General features: G+C 43.5%; 2 protein-coding genes across 3 annotated transcripts in view; one reads left to right on the top strand and one right to left on the bottom strand.

Moving 5' to 3' along the window:
• LOC124141509 (DNA-directed RNA polymerase III subunit RPC2-like) overlaps positions 1–15,685 on the top strand; it is a 33,986-nt gene extending 18,301 nt beyond the window's left edge. The window contains exons 18-30 of the mRNA XM_048402414.1: positions 594–721; positions 1,190–1,275; positions 2,068–2,191; positions 3,084–3,242; positions 4,429–4,549; positions 5,504–5,647; positions 8,121–8,169; positions 8,353–8,370; positions 9,669–9,774; positions 10,419–10,515; positions 11,356–11,553; positions 13,046–13,135; positions 14,676–15,685. Of these exons, the coding sequence (XP_048258371.1) occupies positions 594–721; positions 1,190–1,275; positions 2,068–2,191; positions 3,084–3,242; positions 4,429–4,549; positions 5,504–5,647; positions 8,121–8,169; positions 8,353–8,370; positions 9,669–9,774; positions 10,419–10,515; positions 11,356–11,553; positions 13,046–13,135; positions 14,676–14,808 (1,453 nt within the window). The 3' untranslated portion in view covers positions 14,809–15,685. The remainder of the gene's footprint in view (positions 1–593; positions 722–1,189; positions 1,276–2,067; positions 2,192–3,083; positions 3,243–4,428; positions 4,550–5,503; positions 5,648–8,120; positions 8,170–8,352; positions 8,371–9,668; positions 9,775–10,418; positions 10,516–11,355; positions 11,554–13,045; positions 13,136–14,675) is intronic.
• A 3,540-nt stretch (positions 15,686–19,225) lies between these two features.
• On the bottom strand, positions 19,226–24,350 carry LOC124141454 (zinc finger protein 271-like). Of its 2 annotated transcripts, none has more exons than XM_046509478.2 (2): positions 24,264–24,350; positions 19,226–22,545 (listed from the first exon to the last, which is right to left on the bottom strand). In XM_046509478.2, exon 2 carries the CDS (start codon positions 22,360–22,362, stop codon positions 19,294–19,296), a length of 3,069 nt encoding a protein of 1,022 aa, XP_046365434.2. In that variant the 5' UTR covers positions 22,363–22,545; positions 24,264–24,350; the 3' UTR covers positions 19,226–19,293. The 2 variants fall into 2 exon arrangements, with proteins under 2 accessions (XP_046365434.2, XP_046365435.2); XM_046509479.2 differs by lacking the exon at positions 24,264–24,350 and adding an exon at positions 23,974–24,152.
• Positions 24,351–24,883: the final 533 nt, after the last annotated feature.

Below are 24,883 nucleotides of genomic sequence, written 5' to 3'. Positions count from 1 at the left end.
CCTGCCAGGAATGTTGGGTTGTTGAACAGAATCTGACTAATGTGTACCGTGCAACCTCATTACTGCTGGCTGGAGGGGCGGTCAGGTAGCCAAGTGGTTAAAGCGTTCGCTCGTCACGCCGAAGACCCGGGTTCGATTCCAGACATGGGTACAATGTGTGAAGCCTATTTCTGGTGTCCCCCGCCGTGATATTGCTGGAATATTGCTAAAAGGGGCGTAAAACCATACTCACTCACTCACTCACTCATTACTGCTGTTTTGGTTGTACTGTTTACTGTGCAACTCGATCTGTCGTGTTTAGTGTGTCCTTTAAAGAATGCATATGAAGCAATGAGAATAGAATGGTCACAGTGAAATATACAGTGTAATATACTGTAGAAAAAGGTCCTATTCAGCATGCCTATTTAAATAGCTGTGACCCCACAACTTATTGTTGTATTCCTCATTATTGTCTAGACTTTCTCGAACACTGATATCTTGAAAACTTTGTTGTGGTGCATATTTTGTGTTTGTAATGTGATGTTTTCCTGACTTCATTGTAAACCATATTGTCAGTTGTAATGAAAATTTCTTCATTTTCTTATCTCTTGCAGTGATACCACCCACTTGGAGATAGAGCCGTTCACTATCCTGGGTGTGTGTGCCGGTCTCATCCCCTACCCCCACCACAACCAGTCCCCTCGTAACACCTACCAGTGTGCCATGGGGAAACAGGCCATGGGTAGGTATCCTAGTGCTTATGTGTGTCGCCGTGACCCCACCACAACCAGTCCCCTCGTAACACCTACCAGTGTGCCATGGAGAAACAGGCCATGGGTAGGTATCCTAGTGCTTGATATGTGTGTCGCCCTCAACCCACCACCACCAATCCCCTCGTAACACCTACCAGTGTGCCATGGGGAAACAGGCCATGGGTAGGTATCCTAGTGCTTGATATGTGTGTCGCCCTCACCCCCCCACCACCAGTCCCCTCGTAACACCTACCAGTGTGCCATGGGGAAACAGGCCATGGGTAGGTATCCTAGTGCTTGATATGTGTCGCCGTGACCCCACCACAACCAGTCCCCTCGTAACACCTACCAGTGTGCCATGGGTAGGTATACTAGTGCTTGATATGTGTGTCGCCCTCACCCCACCACAACCAGTGATGTTCTTCTAAGCAGTTGGAGACTTGTCTTCTCTGTTGCAGGTTCTATAGGGTACAACCAGAGGAATCGGATCGACACGCTGATGTATCTTCTGGTCTACCCACAGACTCCTCTCGTCAAGTCCAAGGTCAGGTTCACCAACAGCTCTGGATTGTCTGATCTAGACTTGATTATTCACAGACCGCTCTGTCACAGTGCTGGTCCTTTGACTATGGCAGAGCTACAGATAAGCAGCGTTTTTGCGTAAAATATTGGTTACCCAATGAAAAATGTAATAACCCAATTAAATTAGAAACCCTAGAGTAAAAACTCAGTTGCTTAAAAAGTTATCTAGAGCTCTGCTATGGGGCAGAATATGATGTCAATCACTGGATTGTCTGATTTAGACTTGATTATTTACAGACTGACATCCTATCTGCATATAGCAAGAATATTGCTGGGTGGGACATAAAACAACAAACAAAAACAAGCAGATGGGCAGAATATGTCCCCAGTAAGGCATGTGTGTTGGAAGTTCAGGTCGATGGGTCCCCAGGTCCCCACCCCTGTGGGTATTCCCTAGCAGCCTATGTTTGTGGTATGATGTGACTTAATGGATTGGGTTGTAAGGCTCCGAGACAAGGCTGATTACATGTCATGGCACCCAAGGGATCATTGCTCATTCTATCAATCACTGGTTTGCCTGGTCCAGACTTTTCTTACAGGCCGCAGTCATAAAGCTGGAATAATGCTGCTTGAAGCACTAAGCAACAAACAAGCAAACCTATGATAGGACATATTATTCAGTCTAGGCTAGACCAATGAAATGTGATAATCAGTAATCACAATGTTAGATCCTGTGACTTCCAACATTTTGATTCTTCATGTTTTTTTTTTTAAATTCAGTATTTTCAAGATCTGTCACTGAATGTATTTCCAGACGATAGAACTGGTCAACTTTGACAAGCTCCCTGCAGGTCAGAATGCTACAGTGGCTGTGATGAGTTTCAGCGGCTATGACATTGAAGATGCTCTGGTGTTGAACAAGGCATCACTAGACAGAGGTAGGGTCTCTCAGTGAGAATGTGGAAAGTGTTTGCACCAGTTCATTACTACACTCTATAAAAGTCCTTGTGAATCTCTCCTTGATCCTGTGTGAGTTCTGAACATAATGTTGGAGCCAACAACGTTTGAATGAGTCTGTATTTAAGAAATAAACTGCTCGTGGTCGTAGTTTATCGTACAATAAGACTGCAGGGAGAATAAACATAAGGCATATTTTTTGTTTGCCCTGCAGTGTTTTCTTGTACAATAAACAACGACCATGAGTCACTTATTTCTTATTTGAGATATCAACATTTTGGACAGCCTTTTTAAGGAATGTCAATAAATTGTACAGGCCTTAAAAACATTTACCCATACTAAAAATAATGATGACTCCCTGAATACAGTCCAACCTCGGCAATGTCAGACAAGTCCATTTATGTACTGAGGGGTTAAGTTTGGTATTATCACGTTTTTCATGTTGATTATCTATGGGAAACAACTCACTTCCCACTTCCCTCGCTAAAATAATGTCGTCCAATTTACAACGTCATCAAGTTGCGAGCACATGTTCGAATCCCCAGAAATGATGTCATGATAGAACAATGTGTAATCGTGAAATTAACCACGCTTTGTTCTTCATTATTTTTTGCGATTTATCGTAAAGCTCTCTTATACAGGCATTTAGAAGTTGGATGTAATTATTACCAAAAATATCATGGATGACAACTTCTTTATTATACATACACAACGTTTCAAGGGTATTTCTTTCCCCTTCATCGGGTGGATGACAGGATGGGAGAACATGCCATATAAGTATACATTCAAATGAAACCCGTTATTATTAGATACATGTAAAAATGAAATCTGGATAAGCAGTGATGTCTACCCATTTGTTGTCCCCTGTGACAGGGTTCGGCCGGTGTCTGGTGTACAGGAAGCAGACGTGTTGCCTGAAGAGGTACGCCAACCAGACATTTGACAAGGTGAAAGGGCCTCTCCTGGACGCCAGTACAAGGAAGCCCATCTGGAGGCACGAGGCCCTGGATGCTGACGGAATCTGTGCTCCAGGTAAAAATTATAATAATAATTAGCCATTTATATTGCTCATATTTCCACACCACACAGGGGTATGCTCAAAGCACTGTTATTACCCCAGTCACTGGATCAGTGTGCTCACAAGAATCATTCTAAACTCCCTGGGGAGTATACAACTCCAAGCTTCCTGTGCTAGAAGGTTAAATGCCACATTGCCATCTCATGTTACCGGGTATCCACTCACTGCTTGGTAAACAGAGGCACATTTCGAACAAAGTCACTTTCCCAAGGAGATGCCACATGTGTTACATGTGCTTCAGTGTGGGGCAGGACCGAAGCCCTGGAAACTTGCAGGAATCAAGCTGCCGAAACACGGTCACCCATCCAAGGACTTGATTGGGTGATTTGTGACCTGTGGACAGCGCTTACTTGGTAATAGAGCGTGGTAACACATTTTAATCCTGTTATTACTATCTGCTTATTAATATGTGTTCGTTGTGTGTCTGAACTTATGTTTTCATAATATATTTTATTAATTTTATTCAAAATTTCATTCAATATACCGTATATCGCTGTGTATAAGGCGAGTTTTTCGTACCTAAAATAAGGGGGCTAAGAAGGGGGGTCGTCTTATACACGGAGTCGAAGATCTCACATTTTTTCCCACTGGCGATGTCAACCGGCGTCCGATAGCCAGCCCAGCATTTGACAATAAAACTTCGCATTTCGTCCTCAATAACTGTTCCAATAACTATTTCCATACATAAACATGATTTGTATCTCTTTTCCTTGAATAAAGTTTAATAATTTCTGCAAATAAAGTTGAAATGACCCTCGCCTCGATGCAGATTGACACGGTAAAACAATCAACATCCGCGAGTAGAGAGCTGGTTTTTAAGGCGTGTACAGGGGGGTCGTCTTATACGTGGGGTCGCCTTATACACAGCGATATACGGTAGTTTACCTAAATTTCGGCGAAAACGTGTATGAAATGATCAGTAGATTGCACAAGTCACCGTTATTTACAGCAACCACGGTCAGATTACCGCTATTCTTGCCTTGTAATGAAATTTTGTGGACAGAGAAGAGAATATATAGATCATAAATGCTGTAAATTAAGATCTGTCTGGTCTACCGTGACAGTACCTCAAATTTCAAAATACAGGCATATATCTTCATTGTGTTGTAGCTATGGTGTATGATGATTTTTCATTTGTAGGGGAGAGGATAGAAAATAAACAGGTGATGATCAACAAAGCAATGCCAACTATCACCATGACAACACTCACGTCTGCCTCTGGTCAGCCACAGCAGCCAGAATACAGAGACGTCCCAGTCACGTGAGTTCACGTGAAATTTGAAACGTTTGTTGTGGCATCATGTAGGATCTAGCTTTTGCTTTTAGCCATTTATTGTTTTACAAACCCTTATCAATGTAAGGATTATTATCATTACTCATTTTAGAAGCAAGCTATCTGATTGGCCAGTCTTTATCTTTGAAAAACCCACACAAGTTGGTTGGCCGACCTGTGTTGATATCATGACATCATAATGTTTTATGTGATATCGCTTGCTGGTCACATCCCAGTCACATCCCAGATGACCCTGTTTGCCTTACTGAATCTGATGGCAGTCACCAGGATAGATTTATGTTCACTCCAAAATATTTCTCTTTGCAAAATGTGAACATGTGACATTATTAGGTGTTTCTGCTCAAGCCCATGCTGCTAAAATGATATACACCCGCTATTGACACGTGTAACTCATACTCTACTAGCAACTGCCTGCGTGTTCTAGCAGAGAGCGGAAGGTTGGGGGTTTGATCCCAGCCACGTCATACCAAAAGATGTTAAAGTAGGGTACTTGTTGTTACCCAGCCTGGCGCTTGGCATAATTGGGCTAAGACAAGGAGTGGTCAACTTGGAGTCAGTATACTGCGTCTGAGTGGGGTATTCATGTTAAACTGTGGCATGGTATCTCAGTGGGCCAGCACTATAAAAGCGGCATTAGTCCGGGCTAGTACAGGCAGCCACACACTCACAGGCACACAACACACACACAGGCACACCAAAGATACACAGGCACACACCACACAGGCACACACACACACGCACACGCACATACACAACACACACACACACACAGACAAACACTCAACCAAGCATGCACACACACACATGTGCAGGAATGTTGCTATATAAGTACAATAAGTTAAATGTGAAGTTTACCCCATTTCATCTCGTCTACTGTACGTTACTGATGTACCTTCTGTTTATTGCTTTACCATCATGCAGGTACAAGGCCCCAGAGGCGTGCTATGTGGAGAAGGTCCTGATCACAGCCAACCCAGAGGAAGCCTTCCTCATTAAGATCCTGCAGAGACAGACGCGCCGACCGGAGATCGGGGACAAGTTCAGTAGTCGACATGGGCAGAAAGGGTGAGGAGGGAGGAGGCAGTAGAACAAGTCTGTCAGACATACTGGTTGTAGTGTTAATACAGAATAATGATGTAAGGTGGACCCCTGTGAAGATTCTGGGCAGGAGAGGTCCCCAGTACCTCATGCTGGTCTCTTTGTGGGGATTCTGGGGCAGGAGATGTCCCCAGTACCCCCTGCTTGTCTCCCTGTGGGGATTCTGGGCAGGAGAGGTCCCCAGTACCTCATGCTTGTCTCCCTGTGGGGATTCTGGGGCAGGAGAGGTCCCCAGTACCTCATGCTGGTCTCCCTGTGGGGATTCTGGGGCAGGAGAGGTCCCCAGTACCCCCTGCTTGTCTCCCTGTGGGGATTCTGGGCAGGAGAGGTCCCCAGTACCTCATGCTTGTCTCCCTGTGGGGATTCTGGGGCAGGAGAGGTCCCCAGTACCTCATGCTGGTCTCCCTGTGGGGATTCTGGGGCAGGAGAGGTCCCCAGTACCCCCTGCTTGTCTCCCTGTGAGGATTCTGGGGCAGGAGAGGTCCCCAGTACCTCATGCTGGTCTCTTTGTGGGGATTCTGGGGCAGGAGAGGTCCCCAGTACCTCATGCTGGTCTCTTTGTGGGGATTCTGGGGCAGGAGGGGTCCCCAGTACCTCATGCTTGTCTCCCTGTGGGGATTCTGGGCAGGAGAGGTCCCCAGTACCCCCTGCTTGTCTCCCTGTGGGGATTCTGGGGCAGGAGAGGTCCCCAGTACCCCCTGCTTGTCTCCCTGTGGGGATTCTGGGGCAGGAGAGGTCCCCAGTACCTCATGCTGGTCTCCCTGTGGGGATTCTGGGGCAGGAGAGGTCCCCAGTACCCCCTGCTTGTCTCCCTGTGAGGATTCTGGGGCAGGAGAGGTCCCCAGTACCTCATGCTGGTCTCTTTGTGGGGATTCTGGGGCAGGAGAGGTCCCCAGTACCTCATGCTGGTCTCTTTGTGGGGATTCTGGGGCAGGAGGGGTCCCCAGTACCTCATGCTTGTCTCCCTGTGGGGATTCTGGGCAGGAGAGGTCCCCAGTACCCCCTGCTTGTCTCCCTGTGGGGATTCTGGGGCAGGAGAGGTCCCCAGTACCTCATGCTGGTCTCCCTGTGGGGTTTCTGGGGCAGGAGAGGTCCCCAGTACCCCCTGCTTGTCTCCCTGTGGGGATTCTGGGGCAGGAGAGGTCCCCAGTAACCCATGCTTGTCTCTTTGTGGGGATTCTGGGCAGGAGAGGTCCCCAGTACCTCATGCTTGTCTCCCTGTGGGGATTCTGGGCAGGAGAGGTCCCCAGTACCTCATGCTTGTCTCCCTGGGGGGATTCTGGGGCAGGAGGGGTCCCCAGTAACCCCTGCTTGTCTCCCTGTGGGGATTCTGGGCAGGAGAGGTCCCCAGTACCTCATGCTTGTCTCCCTGTGGGGATTCTGGGGCAGGAGATGTCCCCAGTACCTCATGCTGGTCTCCCTGTGGGGATTCTGGGGCAGGAGAGGTCTCCAGTACCCCCTGCTTGTCTCCCTGTGGGGATTCTGGGCAGGAGAGGTCCCCAGTACCTCATGCTGGTCTCTTTGTGGGGATTCTGGGGCAGGAGGGGTCCCCAGTTACCCCTGCTTGTCTCCCTGTGGGGATTCTGGGGCAGGAGAGGTCCCCAGTACCTCATGCTTGTGTCTTTGTGGGGATTCTGGGCAGGAGAGGTCCCCAGTACCTCATGCTGGTCTCCCTGTGGGGATTCTGGGGCAGGAGAGGTCCCCAGTAACCCATGCTTGTGTCTTTGCGGGGATTCTGGGGCAGGAGAGGTCCCCAGTACCTCATGCTTGTCTCCCTGTGGGGATTCTGGGGCAGGAGAGGTCCCCAGTACCTCATGCTGGACTCTTTGTGGGGATTCTGGGGCAGGAGAAGTCCTCAGTACCTCGTGCTTGTCTACCTGTGGGGATTCTGGGGCAGGAGAGGTCCCCAGTACCTCATGCTTGTCTCTTTGTTGGGATTCTGGGGCAGGAGAGGTCCTCAGTGCCTCATGCTTGTCTCCCTGTGGGGATTCTGGGGCAGGAGAGGTCCTCAGTACCTCATGCTTGTCTCCCTGTGGGGATGTGGCTGATGTGTCATTGTGCCGCTCATATTTATAGTCCTAACTTGCCATGTGCGACTTGATTATTAATACATCACTGTGACATAGCTGAAAAACTGCTTTGGAAAGAACTGTTAATTGTTTTGCTATGTTGAGAAATAATGTTACATTAACCTTCATTCTGTAATTCAGTAAGATTTAAGTATAAACATGCAATCTCATTCAAATCAGATCTGAGTTCTTGCTAATGCTAAACAAAGGTCTGAGGACATCCCATTACAGATCACATTGGAATGACCTGCGAGATTGATTAACATGTCATTTGAATTTTTTGTTAGATTTTTAAAAACTTTGGAACTTACTTTCTTCACCAGTTTCGATGTAATATTTGATGTATATTAACATTGGAATGTTTCCTGCAGAGTGTGTGGTCTGATTGTTCCTCAAGAAGATATGCCCTTCACTGATCTGGTAAGTCTAACTCAGCATCAGTAATGGCAAATATGTTTTTTTTATCTGGCTTCAAAGTTTCAACTCTTTTACAGACCAGTGCTGTACAGAAATTATAAATTAATCTTTTGTGCAGATCACTTCATGTAAATCTTATTTTTGCTTCAACATGTTTCAGTCAAATATTTATTTTCTTTACTTCAGGGAATCTGTCCAGACATTGTGAGTATCGTCAACAGTCAGCAAACAATTCTGCATTTAATGAAAAAAACTACTGCAGGAAAATCACATTTTGAAATAGTTTCATGTTTTAAATGTTCTTAGTATTTATCAGTCCACATTTGACTACCTAATCCTAATTTGATACCTACTCCTAATTTGATACCTAATCCTAATTTGACTACCTACTCCTAATGTGATACCTAATCCTAATTTGACTACCTACTCCTAATGTGATACCTACTCCTATCTTAATTGATTTCACTGGCAAATCCAAGAGTAATGGTGGGGTCCAATTAGCTATAAAGCATACACCAGTGCAACCTATTATTAAAAAGTGCAACCTAATATTTTTGTCAATATGCACCAATGCATGTAAACAATTTGATTTGTGTCTGCCTAACCCTTACTTGTCAATATACTCAGTACCTCTAAGGTTTGTTTACCATGCTATGTCACCAATCTCTATGTTATGTGTAATTTGTCATGCTTTTGTGGGCTTGACGTCATCAAACTTTGCATACTTTAAGATTATGTGCACATGTCCCTATTAAGTTTTACAGCAATACATCATTAATTAATGTGACACAGCAGCAGACAGGCTATGTTTCAAATTTGATAAATTAATGGGACCAGGCTGCAACCTGGTTTTGTCTGGTACAACTGGGGTTTCATGTCAACACGCACCTGGTGCAATTTAAATAACTTCCTTAAATCAAGCCCTGGGTCATCTTCCCAAGGCAAGAAAGTTAACTGACTATAAAAGTCCAGTTTCCACCCTTGCCGAACTAGGCTGGAATTATGGAATTATATTTTGGCTGGACTAACGAGTCTATGCATAGTCCAACCAAATCGTGTAACGAAATAAACATCCGGTTCGTAAACTGCCTTGCAGGATTTGCAAAGCATGTGTACCGTCAGCTTATCATCAACAGATATTTTATCAAGGTTTGATGCACTACGCGAAATAAGACCTGTTTTGTTACAATATAGATCTTGATTATAGATCAGATCGTCTTCACTGGGTTACGCCATTTTGTTTGGAGCAAATGCATGTGATATGATAGGTGGAATCTGATTGGTCAATAGGAGGGACATAGAAGGGACATAACTCGTAATAGCCACTGGTGGCACAGCGATCGAGCCTAAAATTCCAGCAAAAGGTGGAACTGGACTTTTACAGTCGGTTAACTCCCTTGCCTCGGGTAGATGACCCTAGGTGGGGTGAAGGTGAAGGTGAAGGCCAAGGGGTGCGGACGCCTGTCTCTCTATGCTGACACTGCTGTGTGTTTGATATGCAGATCATGAACCCCCATGGGTTCCCCTCCCGTATGACGGTGGGCAAGCTGATTGAGTTGCTGGGAGGCAAGGCCGGAGTGTTGGAGGGCAAGTTCCACTACGGAACAGGTGAGTCCCATCTACAGGTGAAATAACAATACCTCATGGTTTACTAATACTCCATTGAATACTTATGGAAAAATCCTTTTGGTTGACTGCTGTGTGTGAGTGAGAGAGTTTGGTTTAATGCTGCTTTGAACAGTAGTCCAGTACGGCTTAATGTGGGAGGAAAGCCCAATGTGATGCAGGTCTTGGACGTTTACCACTTTGGTGAAAGTCACGGGCATGTGTCTGGTGCTGACAAACCTAAAGACATAATCCGGGCAACGTGGAATTCAAAACCACGATCATAGGTTTCTGGTTTGCCAAGGGACGTAACTTTACAAAGAAAATTGCAGTACATTTGACGACCGCCCCCCCCCCCCCCCCCCCCTGCCACCCTGCTGTGTGGGAGTAGATTTCAATGTTCTAAGAATTTTCCTTGTATTCATTGATGATGTTTTGTCTTTGCTGAACCAAACCTGGTCATTACCAACATGTATCCAGGGCTTTCTCCACTGCCTGCTTTCAGCCCAGAAATGTTGAAAATCAGCACCAGCTTGATGAGATCAACAGGCCACAGAAGAGAAAAATTGGCCAAACAGCTTTATGACTTTAAGTTTGCTGTCATTATGATCATGGTAATGAGCTCAAGTATGTATGATCTGCTTCAGCATTTGGAGGGGACAAGGTGACGGACCTGTCCGAGGTGCTGGTGGATCACGGCTTCAACTACCTGGGCAAAGACTATGTCACATCAGGGATCACTGGGTTAGTCCTTACTGTTATGCGTCTTGGTCAGTCTTTAGTGTTATGCGTCATGCGAAGACTATGTCCACCCGTGAAGATTGGGTTCAGAATAGGTCTTCAGCAACCCATGCTTGACATAAAAGGTGACTACCGGGTATGCTTGTTGTAAGCGGTGACTAACAGGATAGGGTGGTCATGCTCGATGACTTGGTTGATGCATGTCGTTGTATCCCAATTGTGTGGATCGATGCTCATGAAGTCAATCACTGGATTGTCTAGTCCTGACATGATTATTTACTGACTGCCGTCTTATAGCTAGAATATTGTTGAGTGCAACGTTAAACAACAAACAAACAAAGACTATGTCACGTTTAGTGTTTTACAATTCATTCATATCCGCTTTGTATGATGACATGCCCTTGAGATGCTATGCTCACATGGTACAATGCAATTCAATGCACTAAAAGACCGCCTCCGTGGTCTAGTGGTAGAGCGTCCGCCCAGAGAGCGGAAGGTCCGGAATTCGATACCCGGCCGCGTCATACCAAAAGATGTCTGGCGCTCGGCATTAAGGGGCTAAAACAAGGACTGGTTGGCTCGGAGTCAGTATACTGTGTCTGAGTGGGGTATTCATGTTCAACTGCGGCATGGTATCTCAGTGAGCTAGCACTATAAATTGGCATCAGTCCGGACTAGTACAAGCAGCCACACTAACACATACACGTGCATGCACGTCAGTATATAAGTGCAATAATCTTGGACGCGACGTTAAACCCCATTTCACCACCACCACAATGCACTAAAGCTTCAGTGACTGTCACATCCCTACCAGATTGTTAAGTCGGTGATCTGTGCCCACAGTGAGCCTCTGACAGCCTACATCTACTTCGGGCCGGTGTACTACCAGAAGCTGAAGCACATGGTGATGGACAAGATGCATGCCCGGGCCAAGGGGCCACGCGCCGTCCTCACACGCCAGCCCACCGAGGGGCGGTCCCGAGACGGGGGGCTTCGTCTGGGGGAGATGGAGAGGGATTGTCTCATCGGATATGGCGCTAGGTAGGCGTGCTTTATAGTTTCATGTGGTGCCACATAGAAATATCAGATATGTTTGCTGTCAGTGTTGTTAGAAAAGGTTTAAGTCTTGCTTCAAAGCTTACCAGTTAGTGAGAGTAAGTCGTATTTAAATTCATTTCCATAATTTAATCACATACATTAGTTTACCAATCTCATTCCAACTAATCAGTCTAAAACAAACTTATGTCTTTATTTCACATGGGAGGCCATATCAACTAATTATCTTGTATAATGTATTTTTATCCCCCGCCGCGCGAAAGCGCGAAGCGGGGGATATAGTATTCACGACCGTCCGTACGTCCGTCCGTACGTCCGTCCGTACGTCCCACCTGTTTGTTGCCGCGATATCTCAAGAACTAAACACTGGATTGTCTTCATATTTGGAACTATGATGTATATACAGACTCCGCAGACACCAGTCGGTTTTGGTGACCTTGATCCCATTTTCAAGGTCACAGCAGACAAATCTGCTTTTAGAGTTGGAAAACGGTGTTGCCGCGATATCTCAAGAACTAAACACTGGATTGTCTTCATATTTGGAACTATGGTGTATATACAGACACCGCAGACACCAGTCGGTTTTGGTGACCTTGACCCCATTTTCAAGGTCACAGCAGGCAAATCTGCTTTTGGAGTTGGAAAACGGTGTTGCCGCGATATCTCAAGAACTAAACACTGGATTGTCTTCATATTTGGAACTATAGTGTATATACAGACTCCGCAGACACCAGTCGGTTTTGGTGACCTTGATCCCATTTTCAAGGTCACAGCAGGCAAATCTGCTTTTAGAGTTGGAAAACGGTGTTGCCGCGATATCTCAAGAACTAAACCTCTCGATTGTCTTCATATTTGGAACTATGGTGTATATACAGACACCGCATACACCTGTCAGATTTGGTGACCTTGACCCCATTTTCAAGGTCACAGCAGGCAAATCTGCTTTTGGAGTTAGAAAACGGTGTTGCCACAATATCTCAAGAACTAATCGCTGGATTGTCTTCATATTTGGTACTATGGTGTATATGGCGGGGGATATTTCGTCACTCTGTGACAAATACTTGTCTTGTAAATATTCTTGGGCAATATGACAAGAGGCGGGTGACAAAATAAAGAAAAGAACAAACATCCTGTTGAGTTTGATGTGTTAATTATCAATATGGAAATAATAGTTTGAGAAAAACTATGAACAAAAAGGGTGTTTAAGAAAGCATTATTTGAATCAAATACAGCATTTTATTCATGATAATTGTGTTTATTTATTTCCAAACTTTGGGTACCGTTGTCTCTAAACAGAAATTAAATTGATCTGGCCTGATAACAAAATGTAAGTTGATCATTGATGTCTAACAATTGGTCCAAAGTCTAGTAAATTATCTGCCAGACTTGAAGACTTCTTTAGCGTTTATTTGTTTTATTTTGAAGAATAAACAAGGTAGGTAGTATGTTGGTTGATGGTCCTCTGTTTCTGTGACAGTATGCTGTTGTTGGAGAGGTTGATGATCTCCAGCGATGCCTTTGAGGTGGACGTGTGCGGCGAGTGTGGCCTTCTGGGATACTCGGGATGGTCAGCATTACATTTGTTTTCCTTCTGGCTAAGATCTAAGATTTAATTTTATTGTACAATATTCTTCAGCAAACGTGCCCAGAACTCCTTTCCCACACACCTTTCCCACACACCTTTCCAGTCTGTACAGGGTTTTCTTAAGGAACATGATAAAGAGGCTAATCCTATGGAGATTCCAGGACACAAAGTGATCATAGCGCTACAACAGTCGTAAGTCTATGTTAAAGATGGGAGTTACGATAATCTTAGTGCTAAAATCGCTTTGTGAAACAAGGCCCAGAAGTCCTAGGCCTAATTCCACAAAGCGATCTTAGAGCTAAGATACTCATAAGCCTATGTTAAAGTATTAAAGTATGGGAGTTTCACCCAGGCCAGGTCCCATAAAGCAACCGTAGCGCAAAGATGATCTCCCATACTTTAACACAGACTTCAAAAGTTGTAGTTCTAAGACCGCTTTGTGAAAGGGGGCCCAGATAATAGGTGTAAAAGCTGACTAAATGGAGGCGAGTGGGCCTGGCAGACTGGGTGTGACATCATACCCAGACAGTGTGGGGTGTTCCTCTTGCCATCAACCACTGGCTCACCTGGCCTCGACTTGATTATTAAGTGGGTGCGCGCAAGCTTAAATTGGCCTAAAATTGGCATTTGCCTTGAAAATAAACATGACTTGAAAAGACCTTGAAAGAGCCAACTACACATCAACTTATTTTTGCTGTATACATACAGAGTACAAACATGCTTGTGAATGTCCACAAATGTATGCAATAATGCCTCATGATAACGAGTAATTTAAGCTTTGTATATATGCATGGCTTGAATTACGAGTATTCTATCGAATGAATGTGTTTGCGATACGGAATGAGTTGCTTCCCTTAATATTACATCACATTATTTATTTTCTTTGAATTTAACTATGAGTGCCTTGAATTTGTTGAGGACAAATATGTAGCAACTCTGATTAATATGAAGACGTGATATAGCTGGAATATTGCTGACTGCAGCAAAGACAACATTCCCTCTAATGAAAACCGATTGTATTTCTTACTGCATCTTAGGTTTTTCATGCTTAATAATACAATACTCTCTCTGCTTTATAGAACATTTATTCAAAGCATTTTAGTTTTTAATGTTAACTGCTGGTATGGGAGCCTGTCTGTTCAAAATAAATGTAAAATACATAACATTTCTAGTAGAGTAAGCAAAATCTCGGGTACCCAATTCCAACACATGGGCAAAATTTATGAGCAGCAAATTGTCTAAAAGGCGCCTAAGATACTAAATGACAGCAGTGATATACTTCATTCCAAATATCAGTTTCTACCTCCTGGCTGCAGCCTGCGCATGCCGATGCTGAAAACAAACAGGGTCCGGCAATCATTCATGCCAGCCAGTAACAGTCTTTGGAATGTTTATCTGTTTTATACCTTTTAACAGTTTTTTGTACACAAATCTTATCCCGTCATACCTTGGGATAATAAAGTCTTATCTTATCTCTTGTCTTAATGTCTGTCAAATGTAACCTGTGTTTCTGCCTGTCCAGGTGCCAGTACTGCAAGTCCTCCAAGGCAGTCTCTACACTGAAGATGCCCTACGCCTGCAAGCTTCTCTTCCAGGAGCTCCAGTCCATGAACATCATACCCAGACTCACCCTCAAGAAGTACAATGAAGTATAGCACAGGCCTAGACTGTAGGGGGCCGTCACTCACTTGCCAGTGTCCCACAAACAACTCCATCAAGACTGAAGATGAACACACAGGCTGAGGTCACCTGTTTTGAACATGGCAATGACATTATCCTCCTTGGCTGTGTAAGGGACTGGTCCGTTTTCATAGGAAGTGCGGCGCCAAGGGTGAAAAGTGTCGCAATTCACTGAGTTGTCTTCCTAAGCTGTGTGAGGATCAGATGATTCAAATCCTAGATTCACCATGATTGTAAAACAATGGGGAATTTGTCTCCCATACTGTATGTAAATGACAATTCTCCAAATGCTGTCCATTTGTTCATGACCCCAGTGATGTAACATTGCCAAAGTATCAGGAAAATCACATAAAAATAATAACTCTTTGTAAAGATGCTCCCCAAACTTCTCCATGCCCCTGTTGGTTTGGGTGATATTGTAGTGCCCACGACCCATTAACCACCATTGCTTCATGTAAGTCGCCATCTTGATGTCTCTTATTATTAACTTGGCACAGATCGTCTTTTGTTTAGGAGTGTAATTTGATTGAACTGCAATTCTAAGTATCATGCTATTCAGGCTTAGAACAAAGCTTTAGTGGGAAATGCATCCAGAGTGTTTATCATAATAGAAAAAAGACATAGGTTTCTGGGTAATCAGGGATGCTATGACCAATGACTGGTCCCTAACTGTTTTTCCATTCACGCAGGCTCCACAGTGCAGCATGTGTAGACATCTCTCATTGTGGTGACGTTTAATGGAAGACTGTAGGCCTGTATGGTTCCAAGTGAAAGTCACTAATGTTATCATGGGTTTGATGACAGGTTTGCCCTGATTATGTTTCTAGGTTTCTTAGCACCATGCCCATGCTCGTGGGTCTTAAGAAAATGGTAGAATAGGTCTTCAGCAACCCATGCTTGCCGTAAAAGGCGACTAACGGGATCGGGTGGTCAGGCTCGCTGACTTGGTTGATACATGTCATCGATCCCAATTGCATGGACCGATGCTCATGATATCAATCACTGGTTTGTCTGGTCCAGACTCGATTATTTACAGACAGCCGCCATATAGCTGGAATATTGCTGAGTGAGGCGTTAAACAACAAACCAACCAACCAAATTTAAGAAAGTGGAAAATGTCCTAGACCTGTGTCACTTCGAGCTTTCCTCCCACAATCAAGCTGACACGATATAACTGGACCACAGTGTTAAACCGAGCTCAGTGACATAAGTTGTCTGAATCACAAGATATGTCAGGGGAGATCTGATGTCCCTTCCTGGAGGTGCACCTTGGATCTTCAGGCAAAATAGGAGAGCTAATCGTTGAAGTCATCACTATGGACAGCGTTAGGGGTTACTTTAACAATTTATAAAATGGACAGACTTGATTGAGATGTGTATATGTTTGATACAACATATGCTTGACTTCATCTGAGGTGTAATTTGTGCTGGAAGTCTTGTTATAAAGTGCTGGAACAATTGATTTGATTGGTTTGAATGTCTAGAATAATTGGATGAATCGAACAGTCAGATCTGATGCGGATGGGTCCTGCTTCATCCTTAGTAACCTTCGGCATTCAATGAAAGAACACTACTGCTGGATTTGGCAAGGTGAATGGAGCATTTGTGTATTGAGACATGTTGACCGTTTTGTAAAGGGATTGTGCGTGACAAGAATGTTTGAACTGAAAGAATGGTTTCCTGTGAATGTGTATTGTTTACTAAAAAGGAATCAAATTAAATAAATTATATTGTTACGAAGTTCTCAATGTTTGTTTTTTTCTGGTAACATTTCCTGTTGTCTTTATGTTGTGTTGTCCTGTTTAGCAGGGACATACAGACAAGTGCATCTTGCCTTCAGGTAGAGGGCACACTGCAGAGTTACTTCCCTTGGTAAATAAAAATGCACCACTGGAGGCTGGCTGAGCTGTCCTTGTAAGAGTTTGTTTGTTGTTTAACGCTATTTGACAGGGGTCTATACATAATGGAGTCTGGACCAGACAATCCAGTGATTGACATCACGATCATCGATCCACGCAATTAGGATACGATGACATACATCAACCATGTCAGCAAGCCTGACCACCCGATCCCGTTAGTCGCCTCTTACAACAAGCATAGTCAACATTAATGGCAAGCATGGGTTGCTGAAGACCTATTCTACCCCGGATCTTGGTTGTAAGAGATGACTAAATGGAGGTTTGGAGGTTTTTTTTGTGTGTCTTTGTACCCTGACACTGGATAGTTGCTCACAATATTTATCATCGATTGTCTGATCCAGACTTAATTATTTTTCACAGACTGACTGACGTCATATAGGAGGAATATTGAGGAGTGCTGCATTAAACAAAGAAAGTGTTTGTTACAGTACACATGCTTCTTGTGAGAATAATGGGAGAACAGGATGGTTACAATGTGTGACCTGGCTGAACCCCTGTCATGGTGACTCATCAATCCTGATTTGTTGTTGCTTGTATGGTCAATGACGGTCTTTCTGGCTTTGATTAACAAGCTGACAAATGACAATGTATTTCAACTAACTGTCCACGGTCATATATGGGTAGATGGGTGCACATTAAATGAACACACAACCAATTAATTTTAAACTAAGCAGAAGTATTCCATGAGCACATGTGGACACACTGTAAAGATGGTTGTTTTTCTTGTCAATATCATCACAAAGACAATTGACATTGTTAGAAATACGGGGATCCTGTTTTGTCTACATTTAGAACTGAGCACCAGCACAGCTTTGACAAACCAAACAGTTTCAACTAATCAAAAGGACCAGTGCCATAGACAACATGATAGAAGAGAACGGGCACACAGAAAAATCAAGATCTGCCCAAGATCACCTTACAGAACACCCTATTCGCAAATATATCCGACAATGTCTATACAAACATTTAAGTCAAACAAATAGACCGACACTGCAAATTTCAACTAGCTAGTCACGCCACCTTGATATATAATTTGTTTGTTTGTTTGTTTGTTTGTGAGTGCTTTATGCTGCACACAGAAATATTACAGGAATATGACAGGGATCTGAATATAATAGACTCTGGATAGACAATTCAGTAACTGTCATCATGAGCATCAATCTACACAATTGGGATACGATGACATGCATCAACTGAGTCACAGAGTCTGACCACCCTCCGATCCCTTGAGTCATCCTTGCTTATCCAGTGTATAATATCTATAAATAACCTCATCCATTTCACCACCATTCTTAGTTCCGTATGTAATGTCACCATCTCAACTCTTATCACTAACTCGGCGCAGAATTTCTCATATCATGACCTTGAATTTGACCTACCAAATTTCTTCTGATTGCAAGTTTAGCAAAGATCTACTTATAGATCTACTTTCAAAATCACACCTTCATGCAAGTGTACCCTAAGTCAATTATTCAAAATCAGAAGAATGTTTAAAATGTTGGAAAGATTGTTTTCGGGGTATTAGGACCGAGACAGATGTATGTCAGATTGTACACAAGGAAGATCAAGGATTGGTTATACTTGCTGTTTTCTTTTGTAATCATTTGCAATAGACTCAAACCTAAGCTATGGTAAGACAGGGTATTGGGCTAACACCTTAGAAGAATCTCTTTTTAATCAGTAACCAGTTTTCGAGCTTGATCACTCTCATCAGACTGACTGTGGTTGGTTAGGGAGCTCCATGTATACCCTATTACGGTGCAGGCGTCCCATGTGGAGTACCGGTGGTGTTCACCAGTGGGCTGGTTTTGTTTGTTTGTTGGTGTTTAACGCCGCACTCAGCAATATTCAAGCTATATGATGGATTAAATAAATTATATTATTACAAAGTTCTCAATGTTTGTTTTTTCTGGTTACAATTCCTGTTGTCTTTATGTTGTGTTGTCCTGTTTAGCTGGGACATACAGACAAGAGCATCATGCCTTCAGGTAGAGGGCCTACTGCAGAGTTACTTCCCTTGGTAAATATAAACGCACCACTGGAAACTGGCTAAACTGTCCATGTTGTAAGAGTTTGTTTGTTTGTTGTTTAACGTTTGTTGACAGCCGTCTGTAAATTATCAAGTCTCGACCAGACAATCCAGTGATTGATATCATGAGCATCAATCTACACAATTGGAACCGATAACATGCATCAGCCAAGTCAGCAAGCCTGACCACCCGATCCCATTAGTCGCATCTTGCGACAAGCATAGTCGCCTTTTACAGCAAGTGTGGGTTGCTGAAGACCTATTCTAATGGCAGATCAGTCTGTTTAAGCTAGGAGAACTTCTCATGAGTCGTTTGAGTCCATCCATTTGCAATGGTGACCGCCTCCATGGTCTAGTGGTAGAGAGGCTGCCCGGAGAGCGGAAGGTCCGGGGTTGAACGATGTCCTACCATAGCATGTAAGCCATTACAAGGTCACTAGGGACAAATGCTAATACTTTATTCCTGCTGTCAGTCATGAACTAAATACAACCCATTCCCACTTTCTGAAGTTTCACTGATTCTGGTGGGCATTCTGTATCATCATCTCTGCTTCCCTCATCAAAGCCTGGACATGATGCAGGTTCATACTCTGGGTCATGCTGGCACTCGGGAGGGGCACGCACGCTTCCATTCCAGTAACCATGGCAACAGGAGGAGTCGTTATCATGGGCCCAGTCAAACCACTCAAGTCTGTCCCTACAGTCATGTTGCCTGTGTCCTGACTGTCAAAGCTTCCAGGTGGTCCCCCCAAAGGACCTCCGTAGGACATGGTCACCATGGGGTCAGGTTGATAGGACATGTCCTCCGTCATAACATCTGCACCACAGGCGCCGGTCTGACTCGGTAAATCAGTCTGCTGTTCAGATGGCTTTTCCAAATGGGTATCAACATGGTGCTTAAGATCATCTGGGTGAGAGAACTTCTTACAACACAAGCCACAACCAAACACGTCAGTCCCCATGTGGCCTCGCTTGTGTTTCTCAAGCTCCCCGCAATACGCGAAGGATGCGGAACAGAGATGACATTTAAAGGGAGTATCACCTACAAACTGGTGACTCTTCATATGGTTGTTGAGAGAACAGGATTGGGAGAAGGATTTGTCACAGAACTGACATGAGTATGGCTTCTCTCCAGTGTGGATGCGGATGTGTTTCTTCAGCTGACTGTTCTCCGTGAAAGTTTTCCCACATGTCTCACACATGTACGGTCTCCAGTTTGCATGGATCTTCATGTGGCTTTTTAGGTGTACCATATTTGTGAACAACTTCCCACACATGCTACAAATAGCTGGCACTTTCTCGTTGTGGTTTTTCTTATGTTGCTTAAACTCATCCTCATCAGTGAAATTAATATCACATTTCTTACACATGTAGGTTTTTGATTTTGTTGATGTGATATTTTTAATTTCATATTTCTCGGGATCAACGTTATGAGTCACTTTGAGGTGGCGTTTGAGATTATCACCTCTCTTGAAAGCACTGTTGCACAGTTTACACTCGTAGTGTCGGACCGTTGAATGACTTTTCATGTGTTTGGTGAGAATGTACCTCTCTGGGAATGACTTGCCACAAACCTCACAACTGAAGGGCTTCAGACCCATGTGAGTGACCAGGTGTTTCTGGAGATGGTTGACAGTCTTGTTGCAGACGTGACACGTGCTTCGACAAGACCCGGACTTATTCAGCCAAGATGGCTCTCCATGTCTTCTCATATGAGCCAGTAATTTCTCACAAGAGCTGAAGCCTTTCTCACATTTCATGCACAAGAAAACTTTGGGCTGTTCATTCTTGTCGACTCTCTCTTCCAAAACAAGCCCATCATTTTCTTTCTGTTGAGACGGACATGATCTCAGATGATTTTCTAAATCATTCGAGTCTTTCAATCCCTCTTTACACACAAAGCATGGAAATGAAGAATGTTTTTGATCAGACGAGTCGGTCTTGCTGCTACCTTTCTTTCTGTTTTTCTGACCAAAATGGATCCTGCTTCGATGGGCAGTGAGACGACCTTTTTCAACAAATCCCTTTTTGCAAATGTCACATTTGTAGGGTTTCACTGCAGCATGGAAGCTGGCAACATGTTTTTTTAGAGCCTGGCTCAAGCGAAAACGTTTATCACAGAAATCACACTTCAATGGAAATTCACCTGTGTGAACCCGTTTGTGGTAATGAAGACTACTTGCTAACCGGAAACATTTATCACAATGTTTGCATTGATGTGGTTTTTCTCCTGAATGAATTGAGTAATGCCGACGTAAGCAGCTTTTTAAGGTAAACCGTTTTTCACAGATATCGCACTTGAACGGAGCCGATTCGATATGGGTCCGCACATGTTCTCTCAGTGACGAATATGTGGGAAATGTCTCACCACACTCATCACATTTGAACTTCTCAACATGAATCTTAAGATGGAGTTTGAGATGCCGCGTCTGTCTGAAAGTTCGGCCACATACCCTACACTTAAATAAATCCTCTCCTTCATGAGTGGCTTCATGATCGTCGAGATCCTCCACTCTCTTGAAAACCTTCTCACACAAATCACATTGAAACTGTTCATCATGGGCCGCCATGTGAGCATTGAGCTGCTGTTTCCCATTCAGAGTTTTACTGCAGACATGACACTTAAATTTCTTTCCATCAACTAACATTCCATCATCTTCAGTGTTTCCAAATGAAGTCATCTCATCAAAATCATTTCCGGAGAAGTCTTCATCCCCATCAGACTGACTTTCAATCAAAGATTCAGCTGAAGGCTGGGAGTCCTTCATCCCTTGTGTCTGCTCCAAAACTGACGTCTGCTCTTTGCTTGTCCCATCTGTACTGAGATTGTCATTTGATGTAGACGTACCATCATGGTTGACAATTCCCCCAAAACATTCCTCACCTTTTTCCTTGGATTCATCAACTTGAGTCTCATCTGAATTTGTTCTCTGCTCCTTGTGACTTAACAGATGCTTTTCCAAATCAGAATCAATCAAAAACATTTTTTCACAGTAGTCACACTTCTTAAATGAATGAGTTTTCTTGTGACGTGCAACATTGGACTGCTTGCTGAACCCTTTCCCACAGACATTGCATAGGAAGGGTTTCTTGGGCTGATTGCTCTTCAGATCAGGATTGTCTTCATCAACGACAGCATCGGTATTTGTGCCATGCTCAGACCCATGATGGGCGTGTAGATGTTCCTTGGCAAGTTCAGACTCTGCAAACCGAGCACCACACAACTCACACTTGAACATCTCCGTTCCAGTGATAACAATGACATGTTTGAGGTTGGTATAATCATTTTTTGTCCCTTTCAAAGATGGAAAATGACTGTTCCCTAAATGATGGTGCTTCAGATGGTTGACTAGTTCTTGGTATGTCCCACAGTCCACCTCACACAGTCCACATCTGTAGCAGTATGTGACCGTGTCATCCACCGCTGGGTGGACTGGCTGAGCAGGGCAGGCTTCAGGAATATTTATGACGGAGTTCCCTTCTGGGTCCAGCTGTACTGTAACTTGAACAGAATGAGTTTCAGGGGGGACAATCTCACTATACAGACTTGTTATCAAGGAAGCATTTTCGATGTCCGACATTTTTCTCTCTAAAATGTCATGACAAGATCATTAATATTGTTTACACTTCAGAAATATTTTTGATCATCCATGTAATGTTTTCTGTTCTTGTGATAGAACATATTCTCAAATCCTATATTCAGGGTGCTTTCAGTTTGTCATTCCTGTGTTGTCTGAACCTCATATGTTCAATGCTTGATGCGACTGTGGAACAGAAAACAAAGTTAAATTACTCAAGAGGGGAAGGTTGGGGGAGATCAATAATGTTAGCAAATGTACAGATGCATATATCTTTATTTGCTTAACCAAGATTACTGAAGTTTTGTTTTTTATTTGGACCTTTCTGCACAAAATAAAATCGTTGAGTGTTACTTTTACTGGCTTGTTTGTTTTTTAATGCTGCACTCCTCAATATTCCAGCTATATGACGGTGGTTTGTAAAGAATCGAATCTTGATCCAACAATCCAGTGATTGGCAGCATGAGCATCGATCTACGTAATTTTGGATATGATGACATGCATCAACGAAGTCAGTGAGCCTGACCACCCGATCCCGTTAATCGCCTCTTACGACAAGCATGACCAATTGTAACCAGGAATCTATACAGGACTACTTTACTGGTATTTAACCAATGTGCTCACTGAATAATCAAGTCAAAGTATTCACTACATGATCTGACCATGCCATCCAATACCCTTGTGCCTCTTTCTTGTGTTGGTTGTGGTATCTTCCTTTGTTTATAAAAACCTTAGGTATAGGCTAGACACACTAACTGCATATATTACCGAAGTTTTTGAATAAAAAACATATTTTTACATGTTCTTACACCGTGTCCCAATCGTCATTCACAATATCGATCACTGGATTGTCTGTTTCAGACTTGATTATTTACAGACCGCCGTCATATACCTAGAATATTGTTCAGTGTGGCTTTAAACAACACACAAACAAGGGATTTTACGAGCACCATTTATCTTTTGGTATAAATATAGCAGTGTATCGTCTTATGGTATATTATGTTATTTACTTACATTTATATTGACTAGTTATGTTTATCTATGTGTATTACTTGCTATATTTATACAACTGAAATGAATCCATAACGTATAAATAAAGATTTCATCTGCATTGTTTTCATACTAGTAATATCTGGAAGTTGACCGTTTTGGTCAAATATCAATGGACTCGATCTGTGGGTGTCATTCCTTTTACCATGTTTAAGGACCAATCATTTATTGTAAGGGTGGGGGGTCAGAGGAAATCGGGTGGGTCAGCCCAAACTGACGACAGTCTCTAAGGGAGGGTCCTAAAAAACAATACACATATTTACCCAAAAATATTACAGACATTAAGGGTAACTATTTTGAGTACAATAGTGAATGACACCTCTCTCTCTCTCTCTCTCTCTCTCTCTCTCTCTCTCTCTCTCTCTCTCTCTCTCTCACACACACACACACACACACACACACCGGTTACGGTACGAAGGTGTGTAATGAGTTCATGCATGAGTAATAAAGTGACGGAGCGATATGACTCCAGATATCGGTCTTTAGGGTAAATACGGTAGTTCACGGGCTTGTGGTATTTTCATCACGTGCACGGAAGTCGTGCAAAATCGACTGAAACTCAACTGTATATTCTGTTGTACAATCAAGTTCAGTTAGCTGCACACGCCTCAAGCTCAAGAATCACACGAATAAACCCGAGCCGCGTTGAGGTCAGTGAGTAGAACTCGGCGAGGTAGACCGACGACAGCAGGCCTCGTTCCGAGTCAAGAGCCCTGCGTGTCGCCGGTGTTTAGGCGACTCCATTATCGGGCTACGCTGAGCAAGTTCACGGAAATTGCTGAGCTATCGTGATAAATTACGACACACCACGAAACTGACATATCTACTCTCCTTTTTTGTACGCGTTTAAATACCTTTGGATAGAAATGTCGTCTGTAAATACCATCACTATTTCTTCTCCGAATGTAGATCGTCAAAGCGCAGCCATTTTGGCAACCGCACGACCAATGAAAATGAGTCTCGATGTGAGACTGTAATTCGATTGGTTTACATCATTATGAGAACCAAGTCTTCACATTCCTATTGATGTATTTCGTGGTTCTCGAGTAACAGGTGTTTATCGAAGCTATATTGTATGCAGTTAGAGAATGGAGGTGTCTAGACATTTGGATATCCTATTAATTGATAGAACAGTAAAGATTTTCTTTCAGTGGTGTATGAAATTTGCACTTTCTAACAGATTAAAATTTAGTGGCTTCATTTCTGTATGTTAGAGACCATATGGAGTATATCCCAAAATATAAAATATATGGTACAACAAAAATGAAATAATTTTGACCGTACTTCGAAGCCTGATAACAAAGTTGATTATTCTTTTTGTTTTAAATCTTTACATAGGCGGGCGGGCGGGTAGCCGAAGGCTCGGGTTCGATTCCCCACATGGGTACAATGTGTCAAGCCCATTTCTGGTGCCCCCCCCCCCCCCCCCCCCCCCCCCGTGATATTGCTGGAATATTGCTAAAAGCGGCGTAAA

This window comes from Haliotis rufescens, unplaced genomic scaffold (genome assembly GCF_023055435.1).
Source record: "Haliotis rufescens isolate VD_foot unplaced genomic scaffold, xgHalRufe1.0.p SCAF_26, whole genome shotgun sequence".
NCBI classification, from domain to species: domain Eukaryota; kingdom Metazoa; phylum Mollusca; class Gastropoda; order Lepetellida; family Haliotidae; genus Haliotis; species Haliotis rufescens.
The sequence above is the reverse complement of the archived record's forward strand: the minus strand, read 5'-3'. Positions and strand labels throughout refer to the sequence as shown.

Coding starts and splice junctions, on each gene's coding strand:
- LOC124141454 (XM_046509478.2), bottom strand. CDS start 22,362: ATGTCGGACATCGAAAATGCTTCCTTGATAACAAGTCTGTATAGTGAG.